Raw genomic sequence first — 11559 nt, 5'->3', positions numbered from 1 at the left:
TTATCCATTATCTGTTGTCGGTCAGTTCATAATACGCTACAAAGCCTGGGAGCCGGGACACTTACTCTCAGCCAAAAGGCCAAGCTAAGGTCCTAGCCCTAAAGCCTTGATGCGATCATTGCGAATGCACCGTTCCCGGAGGTACTGCAATACCGGGCCGATGCGTGGAGTGGACAGAGCAAGCTCTTATTCCATCTCTAGGAGCCGGGACGCCTCAAAGCCTTACTCTTAACTGAGCTTAAAGTACTCAGTTCAGCAACCACGGCATAAATCATGCTGCGATCAGTAATAGTTCACAATCTCAGATCCGTAAATTAGTCACTCTTTAGCCTATTTTAGAAAGTAAAAGTTTGAGCAAGTGTTCACTAGAGCGGAATGCAGCACGTGTGTCATGTGATGGCGGCCTCTGTGACAGCAAAGCGCTTGTGATGATGACAACAACAATGATGTCGTGAGCTGATGACAGCGCTCTGTGTGACAAAGTAGTCATTCCTGCCCATGCCTACCAAGAGCTTGCCCTCCTTGGCGCCTCCTGCAGCGTGAAAACCCGGAAGGCGAAGAATGGAACCCACCGAGCCAGTCTTGGAGAGTCTGCGGCCGTTGCTGGCGCAAAGTCTGCGCCTGGACGACGACAAGTGGCGAGACTTCCTCAACGTCAAAAAGCACCTAAATGCCCTCAACGGCTACTTCAACACTAGGGACATGGTCAACCTGTACGTGTGGCTTAACCCTGATGGCAGCGTCAGCTCCAGCCTGGACTACCCCTACGTGGCCAGCAAGGTAGTCTGCTTGGCCAAGACAAATAAGGAGTCCGTGGGCACAGACAACATAGCCACCGTGATGGTGATGGAGGAGGTCAATGGGGAGAACTTGCTCACCTTTATCTCTGCGCTCACTCAGGAGGTCAGCAAGTTGCCGATCTACTGCTGCCGGTCTCCCTCAACGCCTTTTTCTTGTGCCTGCAGGTCATCTGTCCATTGCTTGCCAACCCGGCTAACCAAGAGAGCTGGGCTCCTGGTGCCGCCGAAGAGTCGCTCATCTTGATGGAGAGGCTGAAGAACCAGGCGCTTTCCATGAAGGCTCTGAAGGAGGGCTGGACTTTCCTGCCACTCCCCAAAAATCTCCATGAAAACATAGAGAGGTCAGGATCGTGATCTTCTGCTATCAGTCACAAGCTGTCAAGGCATTAACCTTTTTTTGCAAAAAGAAAACAAAAGAAAAATAAAGGCTATTCTCCGCTTTATAAGGCAACGCTATGATGCGTCACCCGACCCAACCAACACATGAAACATGAGCTCAGATTATCACGAATTATGTTTGATCCAACCCTGAAATCAGTCAGTTGTAAAATGGGAGTAGGTCTGGCCCGTGAGTCCTGACCCGGTTAATGACGCTTCCATGAATATACTTCTGTGTTTTCTTTTCCTTTCACACTACCTTACTAGTCAGCAAATCAAAAGCTGGTTAGGAAAGGACCCTTAGATAACCATTGGCTCTGACCTGGTTAGTGACAGTTCTGATGACTAGCAAAACCTTGCTTTTTTTCAACATTTACTCACCGAGTCAATTTTTCCAAGTGAGTCAGTCAGCAGCGGGCTCTCAAAGGTCCTTTGGTCCTGACCCAGTCATTGCCGATTCCTGAGCTGATACGATTTTCTCCATTTACAATGTTGAACAGAAGTGAGTGCGACGTGAAGTTGCTCCATGGCTGCGAGTCCGTCATCATCGAGTGGGCATGTTTAGTGTCGGAGTTCCTTCAGCAAAACCCGGCTCAGCCAATTCTTGAAGGCCTCAAACCACCTCCTACGGAAGAGTTTGAATTCTGGAGCAACAGACTCCGGAACCTGCAGCTTGTCCTACAGCAGGTGAGCAAATACAAACCTCATGCCACGACGGAAATCTTTTCGGTCCCTACACTAATATGGCTTCATGGATATTCAGATGACGAGCAGCAGCGCCCAGCAGCTGTCATCCCTGCTGGAGTCGGCCCAGGGGGCGTACCGCGCCACCTTGAAAGACATCCACGCTGACACAGAAAATGGTAAGGTAAAGGGGGTGGAGGGACCAAGTGTGCACAACGCTAATGACACAGCCCGCAGGACTGGTTGAGGCTCAGGATGCTAACGACAATCTTGCGCCGCTGCAGCGCGAAGTGGAGGAGCTGGAGCAAATGGACTACTCGCAGGTAGGCATGTCAGCCGGCTAGTCCACCATGACAACGAAAATGCCGACAACGAAAATGCCGACATCTCAGTGTGAATCTGTGTCTTGCAGCTAAGGGACAATATGGCTGCCTTGATGGAGAAGGTGCATCAGGTTTGGCTGGGTTCACGCTTTCATTGCCAGCCTTGCTGGATTGTCGTCCTCCTCCAGGAGATTTGTAACCTTTTCATTGACCGGGTACTTAGCCGCCACTCATTAGGCAGGATGAGTCCAGCTATATTGCGCTTGCTGAGGACTGACGGACTCTATACTGCTGGCCTTGCAGAGCAGAGACTTCCTGCACAGAGAGGAAATTATGCGTGGCCTTCTGGAAGATCCTGCTAAGGTTCTGGATGACATACGGGTTGTGACCTTGACCTTGCAGACTCTCAAAGACAAATACGTCCATCACAGAAATCTCCTTGAACGGGTGCATGTCCCTTCTTTTTACTACATACATAGACAGGCCATATAGTCGGGATACCTAATATGACCCACTGTGTGCAGGACGGAGGCTCACACCGGTGGGAGTTCCCGTCTCATCTGGTCTTCTCTCGCCTGGACGACTTCCTGATACGCCTGCAAAGCATTCAGGCAAGAGAGAACCACACATGCCATCCATCTATCCATCCAATAATCCATCCATCCATCCATCACAGCTTCAACGGGGAGATGAAATGAAATGATTTGCATTTATTTAGCGCTTTTCAAGTCAATGACTTCCCAAAGCACTCTACAATGTGCTCCACATTTCCCAATAGCGGCCTTGTATTGCAGCCATGTAAGACGCTGACCTTCTTATTGGGGGTATTAGGGGTTCAGTGTCTTTCCCAAGGGTATTTCGACATGTAACGAGCCGGGATTCGAACTGGGATCCCTTGATCCCAAGACGAGCGCTCTACCTCCTGAGCTACTTCTTTCCTTTTCCTTCAAATATTTGCAGATTTTTCCAGGTGTTGAGCTGTTTAGCCGAAGCAGATGTTCAAACACATGCCCAAACTACTTCTGCCGGCTCTAAACACATCAAGTGACTTCTCAGCAGTTTTTGAAAACACATCCCACTTTTGCTTAACAAATTTGCTTTGAAATATAACTTTAATAGAAAGTGGGAAAACACAAAAGTCTTGCGCAATCCAAAGTAAAATGGGGTTCTGAGAAATGGAATAGGGGTAAAAGCATATCAATTGACATGGTCCTGAAGGACCAATTACAATGATCTCACTCCCTGTCCCGAAACACAACCGTTAATCAAAGTATTGCAACATTTTTAAAGCACTTTTAAAACACAGGACAACTGAGCAAGTGAATTTTAAAGCAGGTCATTTGTAGCTTACCGACCCGTTGTGTCATCAAACAGGAAGTGTATCGCGTGCGTCTCCAGTTGCAGCTGGAGCAAGTGGTGGTGGGTGGTGGGCGTGGCGGAATGTGGACAGCTGCCGTGGAAGGCGTTAGCCACGACTTTCTTCAGCAGATGCAAACCCTTTCCAACTGCAAGAATGATGCCAGCGAGCCCGCTGATCAGGTAAGCACTGTCGTCGCCATCAACATCGACGCCTGCTGACTCGTGCCTGTCTCCCGGGAGCCCAGGGCTTCGCACAGCAGGTCGCTTCCTTTCAGGAGCATGTGGCCCACCTGGATGCTCGCTTAGTGTCTATCCTCCGCGGGACTCTGAATGAATGCCACCTGCCTTCCGCCACCGTCAAGGTGGTGACCATGTTTGGACCGCTGTTGCAGCGGCCAGCCATCCGGGACCAGGTACGTCCTCAGCTGTCCACGCTGGTTGAGATGGTCCTGCGAGAACTGGACGAGGTGTATGCACTGGTTAGGAGTAAGGGCAAGAATTACGTGGAATCCAAGTTTGCCCCCTCTCCCGCTGCCACCTTGCGGTGGACCAGGCAACTCATGCTCAGGGCTCATAATGTCCTGCTGAACTTTCAGGCTGTCCAGCAACTGTAAGGATGGGGGCCGGTTGAACTCATGTTGAAGCATGAAAACTAAACAGCAACCTAACTTTTTGTTGGTTTGAAGATGCGTGGAGTCGAGTGAAGCGGTGCGGCAGAAATTTCAAAAGATCGTTGACAAGCTGCTTGACATCCGGAGCGCCGTGTGTCAGGAGTGGAGCCAGCAGCTGGACGGGGATGCTGCCGCCGTCCTTCAGATTCCGCTCATCCAGGAGCAGGAAAACCTTTTGGAAATCCCCTGCGGGAAGAAGGTGACTCCAGATATGCCCACTTGTCATGAAAAATTAGGAAACTCATCAACAAGGCTAAGTCTTCGGACCCAAATAAGCATGCTGGCATCGGACAATGTTAGCATTGTAGTGCTAGTATTCTAAATGAAAATATTTTGCTAAATCCACATTTAAGTTGGGCTGGAATTTACCTTGAAAAGCCTTGTTTCACATGAAGTGTGTGTATTTACAGCTGGAGGCTCTGCTAAACGACATAAAAAAAGCCAATTGGGAGAAGGATATGGAGCTCCGCCCAGAGACCTCTGATATTTTGAGTTCCGGTCGGGTGATCGGCAAAAGTTATATGAGCCTCATTAACATCGTGTCATCCTTCAATCAGGTATGTATGCATTTTCACACTTGGCAGCTTGAGCCAGACTGATTTGCAGCCCTCCAGTTGGTGAGCGCAGCTTTGCCCGTGGAGTTTCCTCTGATCCAGAATAAACTGGAGGAGCATAGACAGAGCCTGTTAGAGCTGAAGAAGACTACCTGGACGAGTCCAGGTGAGGACTTCCTCCAACTTTTGAATTTTCTTTTCACTCAGCGGGCTTTTGCATTCCTTTCAGTCTTTCAGTTCTGCAACCAGGGACATTTTAAATTTACCACGCTCGTAACCTTGTCCACCATTCCAGCCTCAGCCCCACAATGTTTGTCAGTACACTACCTTTGAGATTGCTTATTCATTCTGCTAAGCCAGTTCATTTGACCTGTAACCCTTTTCTCCTTATAAGATATACATTGATTATGAAGGATTATGGCGTTATAGATTAGGTTTCACCATAAGAGTAGGCACAATATCAGACTCCTTATTCAAGAAAAGGAAAGACATACTCCCAAACTTCCAAAGACAAAAGGGGTGCGGCATGGCCAAGGTGGAACTTGCGTTCAAAACCCAGGCCAATCATCATGGTTTTGGTCAATGGAGAACCTGATGAGGGTTGTTTCCGGTCACCAAAAAAGACTTAAGGAAATCAATTGTGAATCCCCCAATTTTCCCATGGCACCTCTCAGCGATCATGATAAATACAGCCTCTTTTATGTTTTTTTTTCGTTACTATTCTAATGTATTTTTAATTTTTATTGTTAAATATTTTGATATAATTGTACAACAGAAATGTGTGTTGCATTGCTAGCTGTGATATGGGACTTGTACCTAGATTAACTGCCTCCTGTTGAGTTCATTTAGCCATTTAATATCTTCCAAATAACAGCTCTTGTCTCAGTATGTTGCCTCACTCAAGAGTACCAATGTAGAGAAATTTTTGAACGAAGAAACGCTGCTTCTAACACACTTCATTTATCATTCCTGACTCCCTAAACACATGGAAAGGACTTCATGTCATTTTTGGAATGCTTCGTGTCCGCTGAATTTTGATGTACATGTGTTCAGATGTCCATGAGCTGCTGGAGCAGAAGAGGCGGAGCTTGGCTGTTTTCTTTGCTTCTGTAAACGAAGCACGGACAAATCTTGCCGCCCTAAGCGCCATAATACAGGTCAGTACACAGCTGCAAAGATACGGCGCTGGCACTGTTTCACACAAAATTCTGGCCACCCCTAGGGATGGTCAGGGCTTCTGCTCATAAGTCGCTCAGGTGAGTTCTTGGAGAGAGGTGGAACTACGGAGGTGAGCTATGAGCGTGTGCGGCAGGACGCGGACCAGGTCATAAGCCTGATAAAGGTGAGCCAGGGATGTGGATTATTATGCTGTTTACTGTTGTGTTTTTAAAATCATGCTATGCGTTCAGGAGAACAAGACCCTTTATAACGTTAAGGACGAGTCGTCACCCGAATGGTTGGCTTATTTGGACCACGCAGACAAGTTGGTGGAGAACGGCGTCCTCCAAATGCTGATGCACTCTCTTCGCTTCCTGTTGGATAACATGTCCCCAATGGTGATATATGTCATAAAGTATATTTGTTGCTTTTATCTCGAAAAGATATCAATTATCTGCCATCTATTTTGGCTCTCCGGACTGATCCACTACGAGGGTTCATGTGAAAAGTTGTGATTGACCATTGTTTTTTGTGTGAGCGTGCAGAGTTTCGGGGGTGCCTTGATGCAAGTGTCCCTGCAGCTGCAGTCAACGGGAAGCGACTTCGACCCACCCCTGGCCACCAAGTTGACTGATGACATCAAGCTGTTCATTGCTGACATTCGTGCGGCCGCCAGCCTGCCGCCCAGAATCTCCCCCGCCTATCAAGACAACTACCAGGTGAGCCCTCGGCCGTCGCAATTGTGACATTAAGCGGCACGGCAGTGTAGAAATTTCTGGTGGCACTGTCACAGGAAGCTCTGCGCGATAACTCGCAGCTGGTGTCGCTGGAAGAGGAAGTGATGCAAAACGTGCAGGATGTCAACGAGGAGGCGGAGAACTTGAGGGTCGAACTGGACCGCTTCTCGCCGCTATGGCAGGCTCATAAACGTGCCGTGATGCAAGAGTTTCTCACCTATGGCAGAAAGCTGGATGAAGGCGAGGATGATGTGGACGAGTGCCCGCCCACACTTGCCGACTTTCAAAGAGAGGTGCGCATGACCCCGCTTCTAAACCTTGGCCACACCCTTACAGTCCTGTTGTGTGGCGTGCCTCTAGATCAACGCCTTCCAAAAGCAGCTCGTGGAGGTGAACGAATTGGAGGATTATGACCTGGTCAACGGCTGGTTGCAGGTGGACCTCCAACCCTTTAAGGATGGACTCCGCCTCTTCATCCATAACTGGATAAGCTTGTATACGCAGCACCTTCTCAAGCTGGTCCGCACCAGGTAAACTGAGGCTGCCCTTTCTCGGGAGACCAGAGCAAAAGCGGTATGTCCAGGTGCTTAGCCTGAGAGACCGCTCTTGTTGATCACATTTGACTGTGAATTTGCTAACATAATGGTGCAACGTAAATAAATGTATTAAGGACTGACAGCATTGTCTATCGCAATGTGGGTTCCACTGTACCTTGCATCAGAAATCAACACCCAAGCGCTTATGTGTGTTCCCAGCATGTCTCGTCGCAACATGGATGACGAAGATGAAGAAGCCGATAAGACGTCGGGCCGTAACTTCCCTCTGACGGAAACCATCATGCTCTTGGAAACGGTCAACGTGGAAGTCCCCGAAATCACCACGCTGCTGCAGGTAGGATGAGAATGGCACACACCAGGCCTTGAGAGCTTTTCTATTCGCTGCTGCTGCATTTCATATAAAAAGTGCACTTGTTTCTTTTGCTGCCGGGACTTTGATCGAGTTGAATCTAAAATGAAAGGAGGTTGGACTGGCAAATCCTAGAGATGAGGTTCAATGATATCAACTCTGGAAGTTTAGCCGTAAATGAAACATAGCCTATTCAAAACATTCCTGCTAACAGTTTATGGCTGCTTTCTTTGAACATTAAATTTATTTTGTTTAGCAGCGGGTAAAACCATTATTTGCAGTTAATTGAATTAGTTCTTTGGAAACAATTACTTAAGATATTTGTTCGCTAATTCAGCAACTAGGCATGAATAGCAGCACATTATAAACGCATATAGCCAGGCACAACCTTTTATTAAGAGAAGGATGCCGGAATCAAAACCATAGTGAAAAGATTCCTCCATTCTTCTTAAAGTTGGCAAAGAGTTTCTGCTGCTGTATTGTCATAATGGACAGTGCCAGTGCTACGATGGCAGCATCTGGTCAGATGCTCCGCTTGTTTCACGTATGCTGGGACCGATTCCGGCAATGGACCCAAGAAGGCTGCCACACCACCCAACCTCAGAGACGGGCCCAGACGGAGTCTAGCCGAGGGAAAAAGACACGTCGTTGCTTTGCAAGGGCGTGGCGGGTGAGGCAAGATGGCTTCTCGGGGGTTGGCTAACGCGACGAGAAGCCGTCTTGCAGGCCGGCGGCCGAACATTTTGTTGACTTGCGTCCGTGTTGTGATGTGTTTCAGAGCTGATGGCGACGCCGTGAGATGAATTAACGAGCGCACAAGCGCCGCTGCTGCTTTAAAAGCGGCGTGACTCGAGTCTCTTCCGAGGGCCACCGCCCACGTATTACCCACAATGCACCTCACGGGCATCAGCGGCGACGTCATCAGCTTTGGACGTGGCGGATCTTAGAAAAAAAGAAAAGCAAAGAATCGAAGGCAATGATTTAATGGGCTTTCTTTGGTCACCATCCAGACAGGCGGCCATTTAGTGGCAGAAGCGCCAGCCAAAGATGGACAAAGAAGGTGAGTCCGGCGCCACCGTGGCGAGGGTCAGTGGTGGTAGACGCGCATGGCCAGCAGGCTGAAGAAGACGGTGAGGCCCAACAGCGAGGCTGATGCCAGCTCTATGAAGAGGTGGCGGTACAGGAACTGGTAGTACCACAGCAGGGCCAGCATCAGCACCTGCAGCGGCACCATCAGGCCACCTACATTGAGCGCGGCCCGCTGGTCACCCAGGCCCATGGGCCGTTACCTCATCCGCCGTCCCCGCCACTGTACGCTGCGAAGGTGGCTGTGCAACACGCTGTTGTATCGCAGGCTAAGCGCCTCCTGTGTGGCGTACCGTCCTGCAAAAACTAACCCCGGTACTGCACCTGCTGATCCTGCCCTAATAAGTAGGCCCTGCGGGGAAGGGCAGAGGGCGCAGCGTCAGTGGCTGGCCTGCTGGGGAACCGCCTGCCCACTTCTCTTTTGTAAAGAAAACAAAAGCACAGGCAAGGTGCTGGGGACCTTTCCTGACCATGTTTTTCTTTGCCTATTTTCTTTCCTGAAAAAAAGGCCCATTTTACATTTTGATTGGCTTTTCTTGAGAACAGCGTGGAGCTCCGCCCACTTTCTAATCAGTCAATGATATGACAAAGTTATTTTTCAAGACCAAACTAATTGCTGATGTACGCTGCTGTGTAGCTGATTCCAAAAAATGACTCCAAGCTGGATTTTGTTGTAATATTGTCGATATTTGAATATGTACTTATTTATTTATAACTTCTTCATTTATTCAGTCATAACTTTGTAACTTCAGTTGTGGTTTATTTTATAATATATTTGAGTGGAATACACAATGAAAGACAGGAAGCACTAATTTGAGTTGATGAGCTGTTTAAATGTGGTGTATGTAACTTAAAAAATTATGCTACTTGCTGACGTCATCTTCTGGCTGAAATCGGCATTGCAGCTCCTTTTGTTGTATTTGCAAGTATGTGAAATGTGCTTGAATAAACCTTTGGACTCAATTTTAAACAGTCCCTTTCTCCTTGTCACCATTTTCATCATACAATTAAAGAAAGCAACAACCATATGTCCTGCCCATAAAAATATTCTTAATGTGTACTGGAAGGACAGATTAGGGTCAAATGTGACACCTAGACTTTTGACTGAGTAACTAAGTCATATTACGTTTGTCACTGTTCAAAGTGATGAAGCGTCGGAGTCCCCTGCCAGGAGAAGATCATTAGTTACCTTAACCAAGGCTGTCTTAGAGTGATTAGCCCTGAATCCTGCCTGCATTGATTCAAAAAGATTCAGTCATAAAATCGTTTAGCTGCTGTGCCATAACTTTTTCAAGTGTTTTAGAAACAGTAGGTTTGACACATGTCTGGAATTGCTTAGCCTTTCCGGGTCAAGGTTGGGTCGTTTGAGTGTGTTTTAGGTGGACTTCAAAGCTACCAGAACAACACCCGAGGACTACAATATGTTGGTAATATTTAAAACTGAAGGTCCAAGGATCCCGAATAGATCCTTAATCAGCGATCCCCTAATTGGGTCAAACAGGCAAGTAGTTGGTATGACCGGACTCACCTGCTGTGTAAGATTATCAAGTGATAATATAAATGATGACGTGGCGGTCATCAGTAGAATAGTCAGAGGTGGGTAGTGACGGAGTAAATTTACTCCATTACATTATTTGTCATTGACAACAAAGAAGTGAATAAAGTTACCAACGAGATTAGATAAATGTAATAAAAGGCATAAAAGACAAACATAAAATGAAAAATTATTTTTAGGGTATATCACATCTGTCAACCTGTACGGTTTTGCCGTACAAAGTCGTTTATTATGCATTTTAAGACCTGTACGACCTACGAGAAAATCCACGGAAAAACACAAATTTGTCAATTATGGGTACCATCCGGTATACACAGACTATCACGAAATAGCAAATCAATCAAGTCAAACGAGTTCGCCGCGGAAGCCTCTATCTCAGTATTGTTTTTTTTTTTCATTGTAAACGAAGCGAACGGTTTGATGTAGTGAAAGGAAGTCCGTGTCTTTTTAGAGAACCGGCTTTTTCGGCATTCAAGAGAGCCGGCTCTCAAACGGCTCACTTGCTTTGATGCATTATATTAGAAATTATTATGTTGTATAAAGAAGTTAAAAAAAAGAGTATAAAATGAGAAAATGAAAAAGGACAGGTTTGTGGTTATCCCTTTAATCAGTATATTACTAATAATAATTTAATGCAGAAAATGAATTCATAATTTGAATAAGAAAATTTATAATTCTACTTAATTATATTTGCATGTATGTTTTCCTTCTACAGTGAACGTTTTTTTAATAAACCTCATTCATGTCGAGCAACTCAGGATCTCACAACAAAATGTAAATAAACAATATATATGATATACACACATGTACACTATAACATGTTAAACTACATAAATAAACACGTTTGAAAAAAAATGGTGTAAGATTATATTGTATTTTCCCTTGGAAAATACGATAGTTTGTAAGGGCATGGAGCCCTGGAGGTTGGCAGGTATGGTATATATGCAAATGCATCAGAGGAAATAGTGCAATGAGATAGTTGCATGACACTAGCAGCAACGTATTTCTAAAATAAGAGTAGAGAAATCAAATATGAATAATCATTTTTCCATACATAGCATAAGGTATGTATTCACAGTCTTGTAAGTTTTGGGAAATGAACTTCTAGGATTATTTTATTTAAATCCCTATACTTTTTACTTTTACTGGAATAAATTTGTGATTAAACGGTACTCTTACTTTGCTACATTAAACAACATTGAAGTTGTTATTTTGTTACTTAATACATCCCCTCCTCTTAACTACGCGTCGGTCTGTCTCCGCTAAAGCGCATTTATTTTGACACAGAACTCTGGCAGGCTCTACCATGTTTTACCAATCAAACGTAGCAACCTCTTCACGTGACCAT

General features: G+C 46.3%; 1 protein-coding gene across 1 annotated transcript; it reads left to right on the top strand.

The window, feature by feature from the left end:
- Positions 1-508: 508 nt before the first annotated feature.
- Positions 509-9626, top strand: LOC148353111 (dynein axonemal heavy chain 17-like). The gene is made up of 21 exons (XM_088353305.1): positions 509-903; positions 966-1141; positions 1679-1865; positions 1942-2041; positions 2100-2185; positions 2275-2400; positions 2489-2632; positions 2710-2796; positions 3560-3724; positions 3790-4154; positions 4231-4414; positions 4626-4772; positions 4830-4935; positions 5823-5926; positions 5992-6111; positions 6179-6325; positions 6473-6646; positions 6721-6957; positions 7025-7194; positions 7420-7555; positions 8581-9626. Exons 1-21 carry the CDS (start codon positions 562-564, stop codon positions 8632-8634), a joined length of 3357 nt encoding a protein of 1118 aa, XP_088209431.1. The 5' UTR covers positions 509-561; the 3' UTR covers positions 8635-9626.
- The last annotated feature ends 1933 nt before the right edge of the window (positions 9627-11559 follow it).

The sequence above is a fragment of the Urocampus carinirostris genome, chromosome 14 (assembly GCF_059441175.1).
Source record: "Urocampus carinirostris isolate Australia breed hairy pipefish chromosome 14, RoL_Ucar_1.0, whole genome shotgun sequence".
Lineage (NCBI taxonomy): Eukaryota > Metazoa > Chordata > Actinopteri > Syngnathiformes > Syngnathidae > Urocampus > Urocampus carinirostris.
This window is presented reverse-complemented; position numbering and strand designations above follow the sequence as displayed.

What these genes read in the sequence shown, in the direction of transcription:
- LOC148353111 (XM_088353305.1), top strand. Translation starts at nt 562, where the DNA reads ATGGAACCCACCGAGCCAGTCTTGGAGAGTCTGCGGCCGTTGCTGGCG. An exon ending in CCACGCTGACACAGAAAATG is followed by an intron (nt 2,042 to 2,099) that starts GTAAGGTAAAGG and finishes CACAGCCCGCAG; the next exon opens with GACTGGTTGAGGCTCAGGAT. An exon ending in AGCAAATGGACTACTCGCAG is followed by an intron (nt 2,186 to 2,274) that starts GTAGGCATGTCA and finishes TGTGTCTTGCAG; the next exon opens with CTAAGGGACAATATGGCTGC.